The following is a 25054-nucleotide window of genomic DNA, read 5'->3' as shown; positions in this document are numbered from 1 at the left end:
GTTTGTCTGTAGGTCTCTGCATCTGCTTCCATCAGCTACTGAAACCTCTCTTGAATGGATTTTTAAAGGGAAAAAATTCAGGGCTGGGGCTGTGGTTCAGTTAGAGTGCATGCCTAGCATGTGAAAAGCCCTGGGTTTGATCCCTAACACTGCAAAACTAAAAATTACATAAAGTAAAGAAGAAAATTATAACAAGCATACAATTCTCATAGTTTCTCAGAATGCATTTGTATATAATTCTAGGGGAAAAAAAATAAAGGAAAACAACCTTCCCAACGGTAATATCTGAATAATCTGAATATTCAATATTTGAAATAACACAGCCGAAAACTTAAAACAAGAAATATCTACCAAACTGCTCCTTATATTTAAAATGCTTGCAAATGCACAAGGACATGATACCAACCGTTCAGAAATCTGAGTCTTTCCATCTAGCCGGAGGTACCTATGTTGATGATGCTTTAGGAGAACCTCTAATATATCCAGCATCATGGTAAACTGGCTGAATAATACAACTCTATCACCCTGTAGAAATATATGTATGAATTAGAAATAAGCAAAACTATTACACCACCCAAAGTAACGATAATTAAAACTTAAAAAGTTAACACAGACGTAATCTACTCTTGACTTTTATTATTGTCTTTAAAGTTCTACGAAAAGAAAAACACAAAGCAGTATGTGAAACAAATGTTTAAATACTAGGCTCTAGAAGACTGTAGAACATGAACTAAATTTTAGAAAGTAGAACTGACTGGGACAACAACACAACCAGAGTCCTCTTTACACTTTCTGTCTCAGAAGTTCAAACAACTGGGTAGATACAAAGAGTGAGTCATTCTTTTTAATACCTTCTGTTTCAACTCAGACAAGATGCATCCTAAGGCTTGGAATTTCCCTGAATCTAAAATTAAATCCATGTCTAACTGGTAATTATTAATGTGTTGATACTGTTTACAAAGTACATGTAGTTCAAAGTCTGTCATAACTTCCATGTCTTCAAAGATCAGGTCAGGGTTAGCTTCACAGTGCGTAGGTTCCTTTTTAACAAAAAACAAAACAAAACATAATACATAATTTATAATATGATCTGAATAATTTAATAAAAATATTCCACATTTGAAAAAAAATACCCAGATCAGAAATTTTAGTGTAACAGATTAAGGGTAACAATTGAGTATTAATTTTGGGTAGCAAACAATTCTTCTAGAGATAATATATTCAAACACTTACATATGAAAACTTCTCATTCTGCCCAAACATTAAGATAGCCATTACTAATATATAAAGACACCCTTTGTCCTTACTACGTAAATAATTATTCTCCAACTTGGAATTTAGTTCAAAATAAGCCTGGCAAAGTGTCTAGGAGTTTACAGGAAACAAGAGCAGTAATGAATGCTAACTAGAGATGAGTCAAAGTAATATGGGGAGATGGTTCATTACAAAAATTCTTTGCATTTTCATGTGTTTAAAAATAACAAAATAATTAAAAGACAACTCATTACATTCAACACAGATATATAAGAAAAAGAAGTTTAAAAAGAATGGAGCAAAAAATAAAGACTAAATGACAAAGAAAGAATACAACAAAGAAAAAACAAAATAGAGAAAATAAATGGAAAAACTGTTCAATCACCTGACACAAATATGAAGGATCTTTTAGTTTGGTTTAGTTTTCTTTTTTAAAACTATAATAAAAGTGTATTGTAAAAGTCTAGGTAATGAATTAGCAAGCTCTTCTCATAAAGGACCATGGCAACTAGTATTTTCAGCTTGGTTAGTAGAGTGGTGTATACTGTACTTACTCAACTAGGACCCTACAGTGAGAACAACACAATAAATGGGTATGCTTATGTTCTAACAACAACAAAAAGTTACTGGCCCAGTTTGCTGACTCTGGGCACGATTATCTATACTTTCTCTTTTGTCCCTCAAATTATCTTTTCCTAGAAAATGTATTTCAGGCTAGAGCTACAGCATCGATGGTGGATAATGAAGAGGTTGTTTAGCAAATGAGAGGCCCTCAGTGGTTCAAAGATGAATATGCCAAGCTGGAGAGATGGCTCAGGGGTTAAGAGCACTGACTGCTCTTCCAAAAGTCCTGTGTTCAATTACCAGCACCCACATGGTGGCTCACAAGCATCTATAATGAGATCTGGTGCCCTCTTCTGGTGTATAGGTGTACATGCTGACAGAATAATGTATACGTAATAAATAAATAAATCTTTTAAAAAATGAATATTCCTGTTATTTTAGCAGCCTCACTTTTAGCCTCAAACCACTGTAAGCATTTTCCAGTGTTATCAGCAAATGTCAGTGTGAGTACAGCCTAAGTCCTTACCTTCAGCATGAGCTGAGACATCTCCTTCAGCTTCTCGGGTGTGTAATACTGGCGGTGTAGTAAAGGGTGATTGGCCATTTTTCTCAACTGCATCATTACATTGCACATCTCTGTGTTTTTTTCTGTGATCCAAAGAGTACATTCTTTTTTAAGAATCAAAGTGATTAAAGAGCTACTTAATAAAGTCTACCTCAGTTTTTAAGTCTTAAAAATATTACTTCAAATCCCAACTAATTTAACTCTCAAAATTATCATATGCCCCAGCCTAAAATATTTTTTCCATAAGTTGTGGAGGTCAGATGTTACCCAGGTTATTGAAAGACTTTTTCAATCTGTTGAAAAGGCCCAAGTAGAGTTGTTCCTGCTTCTCTGACATTGCACATAGTTCAATCTGATCCTTTTTGGGAGGCAGTTGCTTAAGAACCTTGAAAAAGAAAAAGCACTTTATGTGACTTTTCTAAGAAAACAGAATTCTTAAGAAAAAATTGTAAGCAAAGCAGATAAACAACTACCTCCTCTTTCACTCTTCTGAGAATAAAGGGCTTTATGATTTGCTTTGCATGTGCTATCCTCTCCTTTTCGTATATACTCTGCTCATCTGCCGGTTTCTAAGGAAAATAAAAACAAACACTTCAGAAATTACTTAAGTCATCACAATAATCCCGTAACAATATGCACAGGCTACAGACACTCAATTCACAAATGGAAGCACATATTTGATTGGGCCTTTACATATATAGTAATACAGGTCAAGCTCATGGCTTTGGATGTGACAGGCAGGCGTTTTCTACCAAACTACTGTCCACGCCGTGAAAGTCACTTCTGAATTCTGAGCTGTCATCTATTTGAAGCTCCATATATATTGTGAGGTTTTGTAGCATGTTATCATGTATTTTACTGACATAATTAATCAGTATTTAGATCCAAATATCCAATTCAGTCATTGACTGAATAAATCAAATGGAATAAAAACATGTGTGCATGTGTTTAAAGAGGAGTGAGAACAAGAAAAGGGAGGAAAATCCAACTATGTATTAGTAAAAAAAGAAAGGAAATCCTCCCTCACAGTCAATATAATTTGATACAAACCACAGAAATTAAAAACAAGGGACAGTACTCAGTCAAAAAACTCAAGTTGCTTGAGAATTACACTATAAAGCTTTAAGATGTAAAGGGTCCTCTAGACCCATAAACTAGAGCTAGAACAGTAGTTCATAAAACTGCCAGTTCTACAGTTGTATACCAAGTAGGAGCAATTAATCAGTGAATACCAAAAATATAGATAAGAAACAATTTTATTAAAAAAAAAAATACAGATCTCAAATCTAGCAGAAATGGTCCTCCAGTTCAGTGGAGAGGCATCAAGTGCTGGTGGGCACTTTACCCAGTGGCCCAGAGATGAGACAAGTTTAAGAGCCCTAGATACCAAGTAACGACAGTGCACGTCCCAGCGGACAGCAAATGGGTGTGGCCCTCAGCTGTGAACAAGTGCTCGGCGTCAGCCTCGCACAGCACCCCCTGCAAGGCTGACAGGCTGTCCTGAAAGAAGGAACACAAAGTGTGTAGGAGTCCCACGACAGGAAAGAAGGCCATGATACCCTGTCCTCTGAGCTCAACATAGACACAGCCCTCATGAACTTACAGCAGCACAGATTGCCTAGGGGTCTGCAGGAGATGGAGCCCCTAAGCATTTAGTCACAGGTGGCAGCAGGTTCACAGGACTGGTCCAGAAGAGCTAACAGGAGTCAGAACTGCTAGGGAAAGTGAAGTCACTACATTCATGGTGTAGCAACTGAGGAGGTACCTATGCTCCAGTGGATGACAGCTTTGGTTAAGCCCAGTCGGTTACCGACTAAAAACAACTGCCACAAAAGTGGGATTGGAACTTGGTAAGAAGTGGGTAGCAGATGGAAGGAGCAAGTTAGGAGTGGCTGGGGAATGAATATGACCAGAATGCATTATGAACAAGCAAGAAATTATCAAGGAATACATTAATAATAGTAAATAAAACAAGGTGCAGAACAATAGAGGTATATCTCAAGTCAGGCTCTGGCTGAACATGCACATGCACAGTGTACATGTATGAAAATACAAAAATCATAGGTAGAGGTCATCTTAAGAATCTCAGAGATGGGTGTTCTCTCAAGTTTCAAGCAAGAGGCTTAAGAGTGAAACTGCTTAGATAAAGTCACTCAGCTAGAAGTCTGAGTCCAGTCAACTCTCTTTAATCTGCAGCAGGTGGAGAACAAGAGCAATGGAATGAAGCAGGAAAATGGAGCTTGCTGTAGAGAGCATTGGGCACCTTCACATGCTCAGATTGTCTATTAAATCTAACAACTTAATAATCATAGTTTCCTTAGTCACAAAACACAAGAGATTCTTATAAAATGCATCTAAGTCTGAGAACACACTACTTTCTCTACCATCAGACCATACATCGTAGAGCCACAGATGTAAAGGGATGTCAGGAAGTCACTGGGTTTAATATCAGCTTCTGGGTAAGATCTCTAAACTCTACCCTAGAATCCTCTGACTTCCCAACTCAATGACTATGCAAATATAGGAGTTACCTGCTGGTTATCTGGAAATACTAAACTCAAAGACCCTACTTCTAGCTTTGGAAAGGCCATCACCCCCTCTATGATGGAGGACATTTCTAGTATATGTATTAGGTAACAGTTTTCAGTCTTTGTCCTTTAGTTGACAGTATTATACTAGTCTTGTTTTGATAATAGCACCACAATTGTATTTGGTATTAAAATTAGAAGTCAAATAAAAGATAGACATGAAAAAAAAGTGTTAAGAAAAAAAGAAATATACATGTAACCCAAGATACTATATATAATATATCTGAGCTCTTCTCAAATTTAAAATTATTACTCAGCTCTTTAGGATACTGTAACTCAAAACTGGTCCTAGAACTGATCATTATTTTCCTCCATACTGTGGCTGATTATGTGCACATATAAGCATACCAAGAACTTAGGCTCACTTTATAGAGCATGTACCATGAAAACAACCATAAAGACAGAAGAGAGCCTAGAAAAACACTTGGGGAAAACAACATGCATGCTTACTGTTTTAGAAGAAAACATCCTCCGGATTTCACTGGTGCTACTACTAAACATGTGTGGCATGACAAAATTCAACAACGACATGAGTTCCAGAAGATTATTCTGCACAGGTGTGCCCGTGAGCAGTAACCGGTTATTTGCCTAAGAGTGAAGACAAAACTTAGATTAGTTTTCTTTTTTTAAGTGCCTCTCCCTCCCTTCCTGTCTACCTTGCCCAGTAATGAAAACAAGGGGAGAATTATAATATTCCTTTGCAATTTTATGTTCTGTGATAGAAGAGAGGTTGAGATACTGGGTATCAGTTACTATCATCTACTATACTTCCTGTACTAACCTATATCCTCCAGTAACTCCTATGAAGCGGTAAAAACAAACTGTATCTGATAAGGCCTGCCTTAGACAGATGGGAGCTTATGTGCAATACGGTACTCAGAGTATTCCTTTACACTTCTAAAGAATTAATGAAGAAAAAGAACACACAAAACAAGAAATATATAACAGAGGTTACGGGGCCCACAAAGAAAAAAAGACCTTAAAGAAAAAGTATACCAACTCCTGATATGAAATTATATGGGTGTGGCACTGTGGCACTGTGCTAAAATTAGGAAAGGTAAACATTATCATAGCTATTTACAAAGCACACTCTTACATTAATTGTCATCAGATGCTGGTAGCGGATAGAGCCCATATTCTTCAGCATATGGCCTTCATCAAAAATTGCATAATTCAGTTTTAGCCGTCGAAAGAGACTACGGTCATCAGAGCTGCTGATTGCACAATTATACCTGTTGCCAAAGAAAAAGAGTTATTTCTGATTATACGTTTTAGGAGCCTAGAATTTATTAGAACACAATATGGTTTTTAAAACTATTTTTCTTTAAAATTTTATTTAATTAAACTTAATCGTATATTATGTAAGTACAATGTGTGACAAAGGCTCAAGTTCTTCTCTTCCTCAGGTTGGGAGGGACAGTGACAATTGCCTTACCCTCTAAGCTATCTCACTGGCCTCCAAACAATTTTTCTTTCAGGACAGCACTAAACACAGGCAGCTCTCAGATACTGATGTTTTATTGAATCTTTACACACATAATTATGATAATACAGTAGTAACCAAAAGAAGATTTCAATGTACAGTTTTAGACCCCGCTGACACACTTGGAAAGCTGCCAACTTGAGAATCTTAGAAAGAATCTAGCACTGCTGTATACTTTGCCCTGTTAAGTGTTTCCAAGAAGAAAAGAACACAAAAGTAAAACAAAGAAGTAGGTCAAGGAATTACCCGGTAACAGCCAAGAACTCAAGACTCTATAAGGGAGTCTTGCGTTTATTTTTGTCTTAGGTAAACAACTTACTGAAGACAAAAATAATAAATCTTTCTAAAGGACGGGCTGCAGAGAAGGAGCAGCAGTTAAGAGTACTTCTTCCTCTTGCACAAAGGAACGGAACCCACACTGGCAGTTCACAGCTGGCACGCAACTTCAGGTCCGGGGAGATATGATCCCCTCTCTGGCCTCTGCTGGCACCGTATGTGTGTGGTGCATATATACACACTCAGGCACACATACTCACAAACATAAAATATATATATATATATATCCTTAAAAAAGAAAAACAAAATTTTGGACAAATTCTTTCCAAGACAGAATCTTATAGAAGACGGCAGTAATAAAAATTAAAGTGAATCAAGATACTAAGTTTTCCACCACTTATTTACAATCAATAGTTCCAGACACATAGTGAATATTCAAAGATATATTGTGGTGATAACTGAAATCCCAGCACTTGGTGGGAGAAGGCAAAAGGATCAAGGACGTATTCAGCTAAATAATTGGAGACCAGCCAACTTAAAAAAAAAAAAGAATTAAGAGTTTCTTAATTCAGTTTCTGCTCTAAATCAGAATTTTCACTGAAGATTTCATTATATTTATTATCAACACTTATTTGCAAGTTAGAAATACACATCTTTGGGATAGCATCTCAAATTTTATCTTAAGCTTAACTTAGTTTTGCTATGCTTTCAATTAAATGAACAAAAATTTTATCCCCATTTTTGGTCAGCCAGCAAAACAAACTCAAACAAAAGGTCTTACACAATACATTAAAAAATAATAAGAAAAGATTGACCACCAGGATAAATCAATCACCTCTGCTGTATAGTCGCAGAATAAACTAACCTGCACATTACAACCACAAGATATTTTTCTAGCTGAGCATGGTGGCATGGATATGCCTTTAATTCCCAGTACTTGGGAGGCTGAGGCAGCAAGTTTGAGATTAGTGGTCCATACAGATTTCCAGACCAGCCAGAACTGCATAAGGAGAAGCTGCCTTAAAAAGTAAGTTCAAAAGAGAAAAACCACACTTTTGCCCGCCTCCTCTCAGATTAGCTTAATACTCACGTTGTAACAATTACATTATAATCTTCATATTTATTATGAATATTGAATCTAATTTGTTTACGTTCTTCTTGAGAACCTAGAATTCAAAAATGAATATTTTATTTGTTGATTAATTACATATTTTAAATTTTTAAAAAAATTCAAATGAAAAGGAAAATGACCTACCATAGTAACAGAGCACATTTAAACTCGGGCACCATAAGTTAACTTCTCTTAACCAGTTATCTACAAAACACAAGATATTATTTGAATCTGCTACATAGGATTTATATATATTAAGTCAATTTTGCTTTAAAAAAAAAAAAACAAAACTATGAATACTACCCTTTATGATTAAGATGAAAGGTTCTGACATGGCATCTAGGGTCAGGGGTAAGGGGCAGAAGACAACCTCGTTTAAGAGATAATTCTAACTTGGGAAAGATATAATTATTTTATACTTATATACACAAAATTCTCACCCCAACTTGGGCACAAAATTAATTCAGAAAGAACAGATTAATGATTTAGCAGGAATTAAATTATGTAATTTTAGATTCATATAATTTTTTTAAAGTTGGGCAGGTAGTAGTACCAGCTACTCAGGAGCTGAGACCAGAGGATAACCCAAGTCCAAGAGTTCATGCAAGCATGACTTGGCAACATATTAAGACTGCCTCTCTACCCCATCCCTCAAAATTATGCCATATTCTTTTGTCTATTTTTTGCATTTGGCTATTTTTTTTTTCCCCACACAGACTTCATGTAGCCCAGGCTAACACTCCAACTCACTAAACCATGAAGATGACTTTGAACTCCTGATCTCCTGACCCTATCTTCCAAGTACTTAAGATTATAGGTATGCCAACTATGAAACCAAAATAAATGACTATATCAGGTTCTTGGAAACAACCAAAACACACATACAAGCACATTTTCAAAAGAAAAAAAAAAGAAGAGAGAGGAAAAAAAATTGGCCAAAAAATGTAATATTCATCATCACACATACACAGCAATATAAAACAGCACAAAGACAAAAGCAGTTGTCCCTGGTATTACAAACCTATGGTTGAGGCTGGAACAACAATCAAATGAGGTCCTTTATTACCCTCCTGAAAGAGATATGCCAGGAATGCAATGGCTTGGATGGTTTTTCCTAGGCCCTAAAATTAAAAGTTAAAAAGACAATATATGAAATTCTCTGATGAATGAAAATAAATACTTGGAAATACAAAAGAAAAGCAGCATTTCAAGGGAGGACTGATTTTTTTCCATTTCCCATAATCCATTTCTGAGAATTAACTATGAAGTTCTTGGCCCTTAAATGAGTTGAGTAGAATCCACAAATGGTTCTATAACTTATTTTAATGAGCAGCATCAATGATGGATCTTAACAATTTGTTTCACACATGACACACATTAACAGGAAAAAAATGTTGCATTGCGTAGAAAGAGCCTAATTCTGGTTATTACTTTTAAAGGCCCAGGACTTAATGTGACCTAGATGGACTGAGGACTGATTCATAACTAGAGAAAAAACATATACCCAGTTCTATTACTCAGCAATTGCACTGTTAAGGACAGATAGGACCACCTTGTTACATGGCCATTAAAAAAAGAAAAAGAAGAAACTCTGATATAATAGTAACTGATGAACCCCAGTAGCATATTATTGTACTGAATGAGGCAGACAAAATAGTATGAACAGCAGAGTTCATACTGTGGCCTGAGGTCAGCCTCTACTATAGGTTTCAGAACTGCAGTACAGCTACACTTGGTGGCAATTGGGAGGATAACTTATACCAGTTTGAGAACAAACAGTTTGGGATACAGTACAAAAAATTCTAGGGTGGCTTGGGAAAATAGTATGAAACCCTACTTTAAAACAAAAACAAGGCAAAATACAAAAGGCCCCTGAATTAGCACTTCAAGAGAGCTAAGTACTACCAGGCAACTGTTAATGAACTAAATAGTGTTGTTGTTCTTCCCTCAAAATACACATGCTGGATTCCTAACACTCAAAGATACAGTATTTAGAGGACTAGCCATAAGGAAGAGATTCAGAGTAAATGCAGTCGTGAGGGTGGTGTCCCAATCCAGTCAAGCTGACATCCTTAGATCAGGGATTGGCACAAAGAGGCAATGACATCTGAGGAGACAGAAACAATGTCACTGCTAGCAAGGTAAGAAAGAGAGTCCTTAAAAGAAACCAAGCCTGCTAGCACCTTCATCTTGGACTTCTAGCCTACAGAACTGTGGGAAACAAGCTTGTGTGGTATAACCACAGTATTTGTTCTGGCAAACTTAAAAATGTTTGCTTTACACATTATACATACTACTTTTTCTACCAAATGTAATCTTAGATGACAAAAATTATGGATTTTTATTACTATTAGTTCTGCAGGATTATGTCATCTGGCAAGACTTTGATATCCCATGAAAGACAACCAAAGCCCAGGTCTGATTCCTACATTCAGTTACACACTGTCATTCTCTTTACATCATTTGTACACATTCTGAAATGCCACAGATATTACCTACTTTTATACTGAATAAATAACATCTTTCTTTTCATAAGTATAAAGTGGGAGTATGCAGAAATATCATTCTTATGTTTGTTCATTTTTGAGACTCCAATACAGTGTGATTTCATGTACTCAATGTTTATTCCCTAAATAAAACCTTTTCTTTTGTTTGCTTGACTTTCTGTGGTAGGGTCTGCATGTAGCCAGCCTGTCCTCAAACTTGAAATCCTCACACCTTTGTCTCCCAAGTGCTATAGGCAACACTGCCAGCATATAACTCATGTTCAACAAATACTTTTTATAAATACAGTTGAAGGAAGGTGGAGGTCACATCAGACTTAACAGTTAATTAAGTTCATATATGACAATACCCAGACTAATAGCTACAACAAATGTCATGAGCTTAGCCTAAAGCAAGTGTAATTTGGGGACAAAAAAAAAAAAAAAGAACTCAGAGAAATATCTAATAAAATTAAAATAATTTTGCTGATACATTCATGTTCTGTTTACTCTGATATAATCATAACCAGAAAGACAAACTTCTTTCAACGGTAGAAGACTGGGGTTAAAAATAAATTGTTGTTATAATGAAAGAAAATTCCAAATCGCTCTATTTTACCAATGAAGACTCAGGAGCCAGATGCTAGGGTAAAAACCTGCTAGCTCAGAGAGGCAGATAAACACTCAGCTGACCTTCTTACTTAGCTCACATCCCAAAGGACAAGGCCAAAAAACAAAACCTAAATACTAAAAGCACAAAAAGCCAGAAGGCCAAAAGCCCAAGGCCAAAAGCTTGCAAGCTCAGTTGATGGCCCAGGAGAAAAATGCCTGCAAGGAGAAAAAAGTCAAAAACCTAAAGCCAAAGCTCTTCTTCTCCACACTGTCTTAAATACTCTTCTCCTTCTTTCTACTTAAGTCCTGTCAACTGGTTTCTTAATCTGCCTCTAACCTAGGACTAACTTTATTAAACACTGAATACAGAAAGCTCTTAGACTAAAGGTGTTTATTAGGAATAAGCCACACCAAACAATAAACAGGTTTTACAGTTCACAATCTTGGGGTTCACAATGGGATCAAGTATCTTGCAAGTCAATAAAAACAAAGAAAAGTGAGAGAAAGTGTAAGGAGAGTGAGCACGTAAATCTACAATGCCCAATGGAAGGCTTAGGATATGGCTCAGTAGGAAGATGCTAGCCTAGCATGCCCTACGTTTGGTAGTTCCACAAAAACAATCAACTAACCAAAGAACAAAAAAAAAAAAAAACAAGAAAACGAGAAAAATGCCATGTCATAAATGACTTATCTTTTTATGACATGTAAAATCACAAATGGTATACACTTACCATTTCATCTGCCAAAATGCCATTAAGTCCATGTTTATGCACCAATGCCAGCCAATTCAAACCAACCTTCTGATAAGGCTTGAGTGACAAACTGATGAAGAAACAACAAATATTACAGATTTATACTTTTATTTATTGTCTATACTTTTTCTAACATTTAGCTTATAAAGAACATATATACAAAAAGTACCCAGATCTAAAGGAGCCTTACCTTGTAACCTGACTGTTATAAGCTGTGTACACTTTTAAAAAGTAAACCTAAAACATAACCCACAATGACTTTTAAAATCTCATAAAATGTACTCAAGCATTTGTCATTTATTTCTTTTGGCAGTACAAATTACATAAAACACTTCTATGTTTGGTCACATCATAATTTCACCAAGTTACTGAATCCTCTCAATCATTAAAACATTACGATAATGTATTGTTAAATTAGTATTTATTCTGGAAAAGTAGGTTATACTGACTGGACATTTTATGCATTACAGAAATTAAGTTTTAGAACTAAACTCACAAACCTAATTTGTTCTCCTGCCAGGCTGCTTAATAATGCCTTTGTGTAGTTCTAGAGTAACAAATTTACATATGCATATATTTACATATATAAATTTGCTAAGCATTGGTAAGTACCAAAGTAATATGCAAGTATTTTTAACTTTTTTACTTGGAAATGCATAAAAAAATTAATCCCCAGGAGTAACTTTGTTTACATTAAAGAGGTAATATTTAAATGGCTAAAATTATTAACACCTATTTTTACTGAAAATCTACTATATATAGAAAGCAAGTCATTTTTCAGATGTTACTTTATTAACCTTTTAAGAATGGTATAAAAAAGCTATTGTCATGGTTTCTCAGATGAAGAAAATGAGATTCAGGAATCAGGGGCTGTGCACCTACAAAATGTCAAGTCTCAGATTTTATTTTGGGAAGTCATACTCAATCCAAAGCCTGTTCTCATAATCAGGATGACAACACTCCCCACATATAAATGTGGAAGTTTTTACTCTACCCCCTTAGTTTCCCCTCTATACATTCAGTGTAAAAAGAGGTCTGAACATACGCTGTGGCATGTAAGTAGCTACGGGGTTAACCTCTGAAATCAAAACATCTTTATTCCAGGAAGGGGGAATTGAAAGTCTTCCACCTTAAACAAGAGACTATGTTTCAGCCTTGGGGTTGCAATACATAAAAACATTTATTAAAAACAACAATACAGAGAAGAAAAGCATTGCCAGCATTTCTAAATTCATCACATTGTGCCCTCCTTAGAAAAAGAATACTGTTTACCAATATAATTTCTATGCTCTGACAAAGGAAATGGTCACAGATGCAACACCATCACCTCTGGAAATGTGAAGACTTTCTCAAGGCCCTAGTAGTCAATCAGAGCGACCCTAATGGCTACCTTTTTGAGAAAATTATTTTTTCTATGTACAGCTGCTTGCCTCTGCACCACATGCACTCCTTCGGGTGTCTACAAAGACCAGAATTCAAGTTATAAGCTGCTGGAAACTGAATGCGGGTCTTCTGCAAAAGCAGTGTGCGCTCAGAAGTGCTGAGCCACTTCTTTAGCCCCAAAGCCCACCCTTTTCCCACAAAATAGCAAAACCCAAAAGCTTTCATTGATCTACCCTATGGTCAAGTCAATACCTAATTATCTATTAATTTTTAAGTCCTTACCAATGTTTTCTTTAATCATCATATAGATGTAAGGTTGACATTTCATAAAAATGAAATTTTGATAAGGGAAGAGGATTGTAACATTTATAAATGCATCTGAGGGCCACCATAACACTCCAACACATAACGGAATAGTCTTCAACCAAAATTACAGAATTTTTCATCACTAATATAAGGTTAAAAGCTCTGGCAAGATACTGACAAATTTTTAAACGTGGTACATGAAAAGCATTCACTGTACAGAAATATTCATTCAAGGAATACTGACAAACTTGTAATCACAAGGAAACCTAGGTAAGGCATTTTTATTAGGTGTCTGACTAAATAGCTTTATTAAACTGGAGTGCTTATTTCAAAAATACATACATGTATATTCACACATATACTCCTTGGCTAGTTCTGTCTACACCATGTGACTGTGTTGCATAGTATGACAAAATTGATGCCTGAACCAGATCCTTTCTCTTGAACACAAATGAATCACCAAAACAGGATCAATGAACATGTAGGTAGATTTAATGAATTTGAACTACATTTACTAGATAGGGATATGGGTCATTTGTTAAGAGTGCTTACCTAGCATGCATGAGGCCCTGTATAAAATCACCAGTACCATTTAAACAAACAAAAGACACAGAAACTATTTAATCTGACAAATTATTGCAATAGGTAGGCTATATTCTTTCTCTATCAGGTCTTATCATTTAAGTGTTATGTAATTAAACCTCCCTCCCACTTATTTTGACAGAAGAATTTTAATGACTACGTATGAAAACCAACCACTCATTTACTAATAAAATTGTCGAAAGTGTTCAGAACAGTGTTCAGAACTCCAAATGTGTTTTACAAACATCTCTAGGCTACAGGTTGTCTTGCTTGCAACTGAGGGAAACGCTACTTTAAGATCTCCTAGAATGATAAAAGAAAAAGTAATGGATTATTTGGAAGTAGCTTTTCTGCTACGGGAAAACAAAATACTCCCAATCATTATGATTTCTTTAGCATCAAACGAAGCAAAGTCTATATCTGCCGTGAGAAAAATCTAGTTTTAACATGAATTTCAAAGGCATGAAAGAGAGAAGCAGAGATGCTAGGGCAGCATATAATTAGTGTGAAATGCAAAAATGTGAAGCTGAAGAAGCTTATGTGAAATGTTCCAAAGACTAGCTCTGCCATCCAACCAAAGTTCATGTCTAAGAGTATCATGGCTCCTAAAATATTATTTTATTAGTTATTTCAACAGTACCATCAAACTCTTTGCACTGACGCCATGCCCTTATCCCAACTCCTGTTTAAAAACAGGATAGAAAGCCCCTCCTGTCAAACAAGATAAGGACTTCATAGGTTTAGCTTGAAAATCACAGATAACATAATATATGCTGAACAACTTAGAAAACTTTCCGGTAAGAAGAATTTAAAATTGATCAATTCCATATCAACTACCAAAGCTTAGAGACGGCTATACAGAAAGGAGAAAAAACAAACAAACAAACAAACAAACATGCAAACTAAGACAGGATACAATATCCAATACATTTATTCTAAAATTTGAGCAAATTAAGCTGAAATCTGATGCCACTGTTCCTTACATCATTACATTTTCACTTTAAATCGTTACAGTAACATTTTTAAATGAGTAGGAATATATAATGGTTTTGAAGTACACATGACAAATTTTATTTTTCCTACAAAGATTTTATTTTTTAATTAATTGTTTTTATTATTTATGTGTATGAGAGAAATACGGTAGTGCCCATAGAGGTTGAGGAGGGCACAGACTTCTGGAGCTGGATGGATTTAGAGGCATTTGTGAGCGTGAGTGCTGGGAACTGAGCTCAAGTTCTGTGAACTAGCTTAAGCCATCTCTCTAGTCCTAATATTTTATTTCTAACAAGAACTTCTGGAATGTCTGTATCCCTAAAGGAAAAATTTCTGTTACATTTCACATCAATTGGCAATGGGAAACTAAACACTTAGCATTAACTGCTTCCGTGTATATTTGCCAGAAAGGATCTGCTCTGTTCAAAGTAGATATAACACAGCACCTGAGTTCAATAAGGGACATCTGCATTCTTTCCCCAACACTATTAAAGCTAAATAAAAATACAAGTGTGGAAGTTATTTTCTGGACACTGTTTATCCTGTAAGGCAAGGATCAACTGAAAATGTTTCTATGCTGGCAACTGCAAAGGCTGGCCACCAAGTAAAATCGGGGGTACAACTCAGACTTTGCTCTAAGAAGCAAATTAATTCCTCATCAAGCATTTCATTAAAAATAGAAATGTCATGAAGAAACCCATTTGTTTCTATAATTAGATTATGCCTTAAAAACAGTCTAAGGGAAAGGAGAGTATTACCTGACCACACTATTTAGAAGAGAAATTTGTGAATGTAGCTTGAGTTTTAAGTGATGCAGGAAAGTACTTGTTTTAAAACTCCAAGTTATGATAAAGTGGACTCAACTGGGAAAGTCTGGCAGAGTGAAGAACCCCACGTCCACGCTGAAGTACAAGCAGCAGCAGCAGCTCCAACTACACTTAGGAGATGACTTTGCTGACATAGTTCTGTCTACGCAACACACAAAGGGCTTCTTTTGTGGGAGCTGTATCACGTTTCCCTACACCACCACATAGCACCCTAGAAGGGCACAGAAAAGATTCGAGCTTACTATTAAAGGCCAAAACCATCATCTTCTGTTTGCTTCATACTATGATTCTGAACTACTAAGCAATGATCATCAGCAAATATACTTTGATCATTAACTTAGAAAAACAACACACATAACGAAAATCAACAACTATGGTAACCATTTTGCTGAAACCCTTGTGCTAAAAAACAAAAACCTGTAAGAAATATTTTTAACAAAAAAGTACAAATAATTTAAACAAATCTCTCACTCTCTAATTGTAAGACCAGTTTTATTTTGTTTTTTTTTGTTTTGTTTTTTTTTTTTTTTTAATTCCCCTGTGGCCCACGCCAACCTAGAACTCAAAAGATAGCCCAGACTGGCCTCAAACTCAGGATGATCCTCCTGTCTCTAACGCTGTGCTGGGATTCCAGAGATAAAGCACCATGCCTAGCTCTAAGTACCATTTCAATTTACATAACACTGCGTAGTGCAGATATTTCATAATTTATTCCGACTGTTCCTTCATTTCAGAAGAACTTAGGCTATTTTCATGGCCATCACAAAATATATCACAAACAGCACTGAGTAGTGAGTCAGGAGGACTGCCATTAGTTTGAGACTGGACTAGACTTCATAGTAAGCACTAAGCCAGCTAAGGCTACGTAGAGGAAGCCTGTCTCAAAAGCAAAAAGAACAAAAGCAAACCATCAAAATGAGCAATTGCATATATTTCCTGAAAAGGAAGTATTTTGAACAGCTCTACATTTCCAAACTACTTAAAACTAAGCAAATTATTACAAGAAATTAAAAATGTTCTTTCTCCTACCACAGTCCTCCAATACCATAGAAATTCACCACTACAATTGTAATGCCAGCTGAGTATTTCTTGATGGTTAGATGGTTCTGCGTGTTAGTCCTTGTCAAGGCTCTGGCAAGGTATTTTAGTGTCTGGAAGACTGTGTCCAGTTACTGTCTGTCGTGTCCTCTCTGAGGTGTTTCTACCCCCAAGGAAACTGAAAAAATCTGAGCTTTTCAAAGTAGTTAAGAAACACAAGAGCAAAACACCCAGTTTATACAAGCATGGCTAAAACCATTCTTACAGCTTCTGTGGATACGCCTAAAACTTGCTGTTAACATCAGATAAGGACGACAAAGATTACATAAAACTACATAATGACTCCACAGAGTAAAATGCCCTGCTGGGGAAAGGATCAATGAAGAGATACTGTTATACCATTATGTGCCACTAAGAAACTTAAGAAGGAGTTTTGAGCTGCTGCATCACATTTGGTGTCCCTAGCCACAATGCAAATAGAAATTCAGATACTTTATACAAATAAGATCAAAATAACTGTGTTCAATAAATGATACCTTTGGTTTAGAAGGGAGGGCTGTTCTATGTTCCATCCGCTTCTGTTTCCGGTGAGCATGGTAACTTGTTTGGTCAATTTATTTGAAATGTCTTCACATTTATTCATAAGTCTTATAACTACATCCCTTTCTTGAATTACCGTTTTACAACTCCATATCAAGTCTTCAGATAGGCCATTGACTTTGGACATTTTTGTAAACTATGACATAGAAAGAAAAATAGTTTAACGGTTCAATAAGAGTTCTAATAACCAGAAATGTCATTTCTTTTCTACTTAATTTAAGGTTTTGTGCCACGATTCAGACTCGCCTCAAAACTGTAACCTTCTCTCCTCTGCCTCCCAAACCCTGGGTAGCAGGAGTGCATCATCGCATTGGGTAGCCAAATTCTTTCACTGAGGGGAAAAAGTCTGTAAAGCCATCACTGAGGCACTGAGAGAACTGGCTTTTCAAACCCTTATGTGCTTCACTGACATCCTGCCACCTCAAACACATTACACTGAAATAAGATGTCTTTCCACACAAAATACATAAGCCCAAATTATTCTGACACTGACAGCAACTGTTTCCTTATATTAAAGCCATGAAGTTTTCATATTTCCTATCCACTAATTTTTCCCCAAAAGCTCAGCTTCAACCCTATCACTTTCTATGACTACTGAATATTTAAGATTAACCTCAAGACACTCTTATCAAAGTACAACCTTACAAGGATTTTAAAAAACATATTTATCATTCAACATCTTAAACTTTGCCCTATCTGTTTTGAGGCAGTGTCTCTTTATATCGCCTTGGCTAGACTGTAAAAAGATCTGCTTGTTTCTGCCTACTTAGTGATGACATTAAAGGCTGATATCTCACTTTTAGCTGGCGATTATTAATTGGAAAAGTATCATAAATCAAAAGGTAATTTTATGGCTCTAATGGTAGAGTGTTTGCCAGCACGTGAGAGACTCTGGGTTTGATCACATGCAGCACACACACACACACACACACACACACACACACACACACACACACGTTAATTATAGCAATTTAATCATTACAAAAAACTCTTTAAAACCAACTACAAGCCAGGTGCAGTGGCACACGCCTGTAATCCCAGCACTCTGGAGGGCAGACCCAGGCAGATCTCTGTGGGTTTGAGGCCAGCCTGGTCTACAAAGTGAGGCCAGGACAGCCAGGCCAAGGCTACAGAGAAACTCTGTCTTGGAAACACACACACACACACACACACACACACACACACACACACAACATGGCACTTATGTAAGTAATTCTGTGTAGCCTTGGCTGTCCTGCACTCACTTTGCAGACCAGGCTGGCCTCGAATTCACAGAGATCCGCCTGCCTCTGCCTCCCCAAGTGCTGGATTAAAGACGTAGAACATAGTGCTCAGCTTTGTATATTACATTTCTATGGGGACAATACATTATTCACAATCATTAGGTGATACCGTGCCCTTCTGGTCATTCAGAGAAAAATTATCCATAATCAGTAAGTAAAGAGAGTTCCCTTTGGAATTCATTAAAATGTCACTTTTTAAGTGAAATCAAAAATTACAGAGCAAAAAAAATCAACTCATGTCTGCTGTGCAGCTTATTGGAAGTTTGCATATGAAAGAAAACCACCAAAGTTAACTAGAAATCAAGAAGGAACATACACTGTATGCAAAAATTACAAGGTGAATTTTACTCAACTCATTAAATCCAAAATTCTGGATCCATAAAATTTATGACATTATAAAGCTGGATAAAAATCCACAGTTTGTGATTTTTCTCAATGTAAACAAATCCTCCCTCAAATAACTTTAAGACCTAAAATCAAGAGCTGGAGAGATGGCACAGAGTTAAGAGTCCATGGTGCTTTTGCAGAAGACCCAAGTTTGGTTCTCAGCACCCACAACAGGTTAATTCACAAGCACCCCTCTAACTCGAGCTCCAGAGTATCCACCCCCTTCTTCTGACCACTATAGGCACCCATACACATGTACACACACGAATGCATGCACAAAGAGAAAAAGTAAATATTTTTTTAAAGTTCAAAACAAGTAATATTCTTTTTGGTAAAGTGATATCACTTCTCTAAATTGTTTTCTTTTTTCCCCTGTACTATATAAATTTTAGGGCATTCTAGGTTTTTTTGGTTGGTTGGTTGGTTGTTTTTTTTTTTTGTTTTTTTTGTTTTTTTTTTTTTTTTTTTTGGCTGTTCTTTAATGAATATGACTCTAACTGGCAAAAGTATCTGCTATATAGGAAGTCTCCCTCACATGGTTATTAGGAATAATTAGGAATATAATGATAATCTAAATGTTCGAAAGAAAGGACAGAATTTCACAGGCCTGTATCACAAGCAGACTATTAAAATCTACAAAATCCTTTTTGTATTTTATTACATGTGCAGTAAACCCAGACGTAATAAAGAACTGTTTCAACCTTAAGATCAACATGTCAGGGCTTGGTGGAGCAAAAAATTATTTCAAAGAGTAAGTGGGAAAGGACAGAAGGATCATTCTGATGTGTGTAGTTATGAAAGGTTTTAAGGCGAAAAAAAAGATGAGATAAGGTTTCCTGTTTTAAAAGAATACTGTGAAAGTTTTAAGACAGAAAAAGCATTAAGCCTGGTAAGTTTCTTAATTTTACCAAAAAATACTTAATGCAAAATCCTGTGGCACACGCTTGTAAATCCAGCACTTGGCATCAAGTGTTTAAGGCCAGTTTCAACTACACAATGAGCTGAGGCCAGCAATGGGCTACATAAGACCTACATACTTTCAATCCCAGCAGTCAAGAGGCTAAAATAAAAGGAGCATAAGCTTAATGTCAAGCTGGCCAACACAGCCTTGTCTAATAGAGTAAAAATTAAAATAAAAGGACTCATGAGATGGCTCATCAGTGACAAGCACTCACTGGTTATTCTTCCAAAGAACGTACATTTAATTCCCAGCACCCACAAGGCTGTAACTCCAGCTCCAGGGAATCCAACTCTCTCGTCTGTCCTTTGTTATACCCGGCACACACATAGTACACAAACACACATTGACACACAGGTAAAATGCCCATACACATAAGAAAATTAATTAAGGAAAAAAAAAGTTTAATTCAAATAAATATCCTTTATTTTTTTAAAAAAGGAATAGTGTTAAGCAGCAAAACTGTGTTGTTCCATTGTATGTACTATAAAGGTGGCTGTTATTCTTGGTATGAAGTGCTTAATTCTAGTCCTGAGTATAAAAATATGAAAAACAAAGTAATGCTGAAAATTGCACAGAAGAGCAAAAGGCAAGTGAAAACAATTATTAATGATTTTAAATACAAACTTAAGAAGAACAAGGTCACCCTATAAACAAAATTTTTAGTAAACCTCAGGTCACAAACAGACATAGAAAACAGGGCCTAAAATGTATCAATAAACAGATGGCACTGAAACTATCTTATGTGATAGGTATCTTTGGTAGAATTTTGGATAAACTACATTTTTCATTCCTATAGTTTCAATTTTACACAGATAAAATCATCTTCAAAGAAGTATTTGGAGAGAATAAAGAAAGCATATAATTCCTACTTACTGGATAGCTCCCTGCAAAAAACTATCAGCATGCCACTGATTAGCATCTCTGATTAAAAAGTCAAGTACTACCCCAACAACTTTCTTCTCTAAAAGGCTGAGTCTGGAGGGGAGGACAGCTCTGCAAAAGAGCAAGCAGGAGGCCCTGCGAGGAACTGAAGTACCTCTCTCCTGCCACAGTGTGTCACTCTTTTAAAACAAATAGCTTTGATTTTTTATAAAAGGAAGAAAATTGTTTAAAGGCAAATTTCTGCAGCTATTTAATTCCCTAACTCAAGAAACAGCTAGAGCACAGTCTTCCTCATTATTACATTTAGCTGTCAACAGCCTACAAACTACTCAGAATGGATTTGTAATTTTTAAAGTAGAAGTTTCTTAAACTTGTACAAATTAAAACAAATCTCCATTACAATAATCTTAAAAAGCAATAAAGCCACTCTATCTCAAAGAAAGAGAGAATCACAGCCAGGTGCAGTGGCACACACCTTTAATCCCAGCACTCAGGGAGGCAGAGAATGGTAGACCTCTGTGAGTTGGAGGCCAGCCTGGTCCAGAAACCAAATTCAAGGACAACCAAGGCTAACAGAGAAATAAAAAAAAAAAAAAAAAAAGAAGGAAAAAAAAAAAAAAAAAACAGAGAAGAAAAGAAAAAAAAAAGCAAGAAGATAGGCATTTGGTAGGTCATACAAGGTAAAGCCAGGCATCGGCTCTGCGAGTCATCAGGAAACAAAGCAGCACTGGCAAAACAAAGCACTGAACAGAAACTGTGCCTGCTATGGCAATGTTAAAACCACATCTACCCTGAATACTGCATTCATAAAGGAGATATGAATCAAAAAATGGTAGCTAAACATTCATGAAGCAAGTTATTCATAAATACTATACTGAGCAGTATAAATAAACATGCTTTTTGAACAAAGTATACTTTATTTCTTTTAAGGCAGGGTCTTCTGTAGCCCAATATGGCCAAAAATTTGTTCCATGGCCCAGGAGAACCTTGAACTTCTTATTCTCCAGTTTCTAGTTCCCAAGTGCAGTGATTAGCAGTGTGTGCCTCAATTCCTAATTTATTTGGTGCTGTGGATTGAACCCTAGGTTTCATGTACGCTGGGGAAGCCCTAGGACAATGAGCTCTATCTCCAGTCTCCATGAATAATATTCTAATTTGCATTTCAAAGTATAATTAAAAATACAATTTGGACATAATAGTACCCATATCCTATTTTATACTAGTGTAGAAAGACCAAAATTCACCAAGTAATTGGTGAATTTATGCCATCAATTGTGAACTTTGCCAATAAAAATTCCATTTTCACTACTTTAACAACACTAACTTTTAAACTAATGCCATTTTTGGATTGCTACATTTCAAAGGCTGTTAGACTTGATGCTGTAGTTCCCTTATAATTAGCATGTAAAGCATTACTATTCAAAAAAAAAAAAAAACTGTAGGCAAAAGAGAAAGACCATAAAGAAAATCTAACAATGAAAAAACAAGGAAAAAGGAATGAATAAAGCTACAAATATAAACATTCTCAACGCACATCTTTTAAATAACCATTCTTTTTCTCAAATAAAATGAAGGTAAGTAAAATGAAAATATTTTACTTAAGGAGGGAAAGAAAGAAAAGGAGGAGGGAGAAAATCCTCTGGAAAGAAAATGAAGGCTACACAGAAATCTGCCATCTCAGGATTTGGAATTACTGTAATATATCCTTAAATAGCTAGTAGTATATATGCTATATACATTATATGAATCAGACTTACATTCCATTGCATATCTAAGGCTTTAAATAAAACCAACTCTTCAAAATCTGGTTTAAAGACGTTGCTAACACTTTTACACTCAATTTGCATTTTTGATCAAACCTTTATGAATTTACAACCTATTCAAACACCATTACATTCTTATAATCTTTAAAACTAAACTTCAACAATCACTTTAGGAATTGAAAAGTTTAAGAAGACTGTCCTAAATCTGTACTGTCTTGTAAATTCATTTAGCTTTGTATAACACAATTAAAACTTCAACTTTCATAGTAATTTCTGAGTGTAACAGGAATCAAAATAGGATGAGGGTATTTTTGCTACTGTTTGCTTCAACACTGGATATAACATCACACCTTACTAACAAAAAGGGTCACAGTAAATTATATAGCTTTTTACAGAAATGCACATAGTATTAATTTTTTATTAATAATTTTACTAATATACTAAGTTACTTTATAATCTAGTCACATTAAAAATGTTGGTTCCTGGAAAGTAGAGTCTAAAAGCTCTAAGGAAATTAAAATTTTAGGCTTATAGATTTACTTGTCTAATTATCAATTTGCAATAGCTTATATCCAGGATAATAGAACACTGTACTCTGAAGTGAACTGTCTACTTTTAAGATACTTTTTCACTACTTCATAAAATGTTCGGCATTAAGAGAGGTTGGACAAGACAAACAATATAGTCTTTATGTTCCATTTCTTGAAGAGAAAAGAAGGTAGGAGACTTAAGAAACAAATAATCTCCAAATTCATGTCAAGACTGATATAAACTCTACCAATTAATTACAGAAATATGTCTTCTCCATGTTAAGTTGCTGAATTTTTTTTTTAAACATCTGGCACATATTACCTTGGTAAAACTATATAATCTGCTTTTATTATAAGCTCTCTGGGCAAGTAGTTACAGTGACTACACAAACTAGTATAGATAACTGCATCCCTTATTAAATAAATTAGAATCCCAACAAGCCTGAGCAATAAAACCCCATAACAACACAGGAGACCATTAAAGATTAAAAGAAAAATAAAAAAGAGAGAAAAGAATGAGAAAGCCCTTCAGCAAATACCTCAACAAATAATCACTCAGGCAAAGCCAAACAAGTTTTGAAAGGATCTGCTTTGACAGATGTTCTCTGGAAACGCATACGCTTGAGGCAAAACGAAAGGTTTTGTCTGGTTGTGTGTCTTTTTTTTCTAAAGTTGTGCTAGGCTAGTATTTTTCTATATGCTGAAATACTTTAATATTTTTTAAATGCTTTTTAAAATTGTGCAGAGACTTCCTGGCCCTATCAACACTTCAAGACATTTACCGAGGTCACTCATGCTCATTTAGCTTTGTTACTGGCACAAAATTTGTCACAAATGCATGTATCTATACTCCACAGCACAAGGACTAAAACCTCCACAAAGCAGAAAGAGCCACCTCATCTCTCAAAGCTGTAAATAACTGTCCATATTGCTTTGCTTGGAGGACCTATACACAACTCATGAATAAAATTCCACATTTTCACAAAAATTGAAGTAAAATCTAAATACAAAAGATTATTCATAGGGATAAGATTGATAACTGTTGGGATTTAGAAAACTCAAAAAGCAGGTATTTTACATAAAACTCATTCACAGGAAGTCAAACACCACAAAAGAATCATGCAAAGGGTACTCACCAGACAGAGCTCATGCCCTTCTTTCGCCTATACTTGAATTCTACGCTTCCACAACTTTGCTATTTTCCAATTAAAAATGATGCAGCCTGCTACACTCCATCAAATAGCCACGTTGTTTAACCAGGAGAAACATGTTAGAAACTGAGCGGTCACATTTAGAAGAAAAAGAAAATAAACAGCTGCTTCTTTGTAGGGAAGCATAAAGCACTTAGGCCGGCAAGTGGGCCATGGAATGCCTCTGGCCGCTGCTACTGCTCTTCACCGTAGTAGTAGTCTAATGTCTGCCCCATTCTTGCCTTCTGCATGGTGTGTCAGCAGTAACAGATGAGAACTGGCTAGCAAAACAACTCCTTCTTATAAGGAAGCTCTAAACTCTTCTTCTGCAGTGAAATGAACCAAGTTTCGATGCAAAAGGATGAGTGACAGCATTCCCAGCCAATCAGCTTGGGTTTTTTTAGGAAAATCACCCCTTAATTCATTCAAAATTAGGTCATATGACACTATTTGAAATACTATTGGCTTACAATGAAAGTAATGTTTGACTCTACACAGGATAAGGCCACCCATCTATGCTTCCCTGGGCTGAAGACAATCTGACTATGAAAGGTACTGTAAATTAAACACATACAAAGACAGTCACGGACACTGACACACACACACACACACACACACACACACACACACACACACACACA

The 25054-nt window shown here is 35.8% G+C and overlaps 1 protein-coding gene across 2 annotated transcripts in view; it reads right to left on the bottom strand.

Annotated features, from left to right (window-relative positions):
- The window catches only part of Smarcad1 (SWI/SNF-related, matrix-associated actin-dependent regulator of chromatin, subfamily a, containing DEAD/H box 1), a 60606-nt gene that overhangs the window by 5675 nt on the left and 29877 nt on the right, over nt 1-25054 (bottom strand). For both annotated transcript variants that reach the window (XM_055612712.1, XM_055612711.1), the window contains exons 10-21: nt 17354-17553; nt 11668-11758; nt 8863-8962; nt 7986-8045; nt 7821-7896; nt 6068-6203; nt 5422-5559; nt 2857-2952; nt 2651-2768; nt 2345-2466; nt 852-1040; nt 407-525 (exon numbers count right to left, since the gene is read on the bottom strand). In XM_055612712.1, coding sequence (XP_055468687.1) covers nt 407-525; nt 852-1040; nt 2345-2466; nt 2651-2768; nt 2857-2952; nt 5422-5559; nt 6068-6203; nt 7821-7896; nt 7986-8045; nt 8863-8962; nt 11668-11758; nt 17354-17553 — 1445 coding nt within the window. The remainder of the gene's footprint in view (nt 1-406; nt 526-851; nt 1041-2344; nt 2467-2650; nt 2769-2856; nt 2953-5421; nt 5560-6067; nt 6204-7820; nt 7897-7985; nt 8046-8862; nt 8963-11667; nt 11759-17353; nt 17554-25054) is intronic.

The sequence above is a fragment of the Psammomys obesus genome, unplaced genomic scaffold (genome assembly GCF_907164565.1).
Source record: "Psammomys obesus unplaced genomic scaffold, mPsaObe1.curated_primary_1811, whole genome shotgun sequence".
In the NCBI taxonomy this organism is placed as follows: domain Eukaryota; kingdom Metazoa; phylum Chordata; class Mammalia; order Rodentia; family Muridae; genus Psammomys; species Psammomys obesus.
Note: the sequence above shows the minus strand (reverse complement) of the source record. Positions and strands in the feature narration are given on the sequence as shown.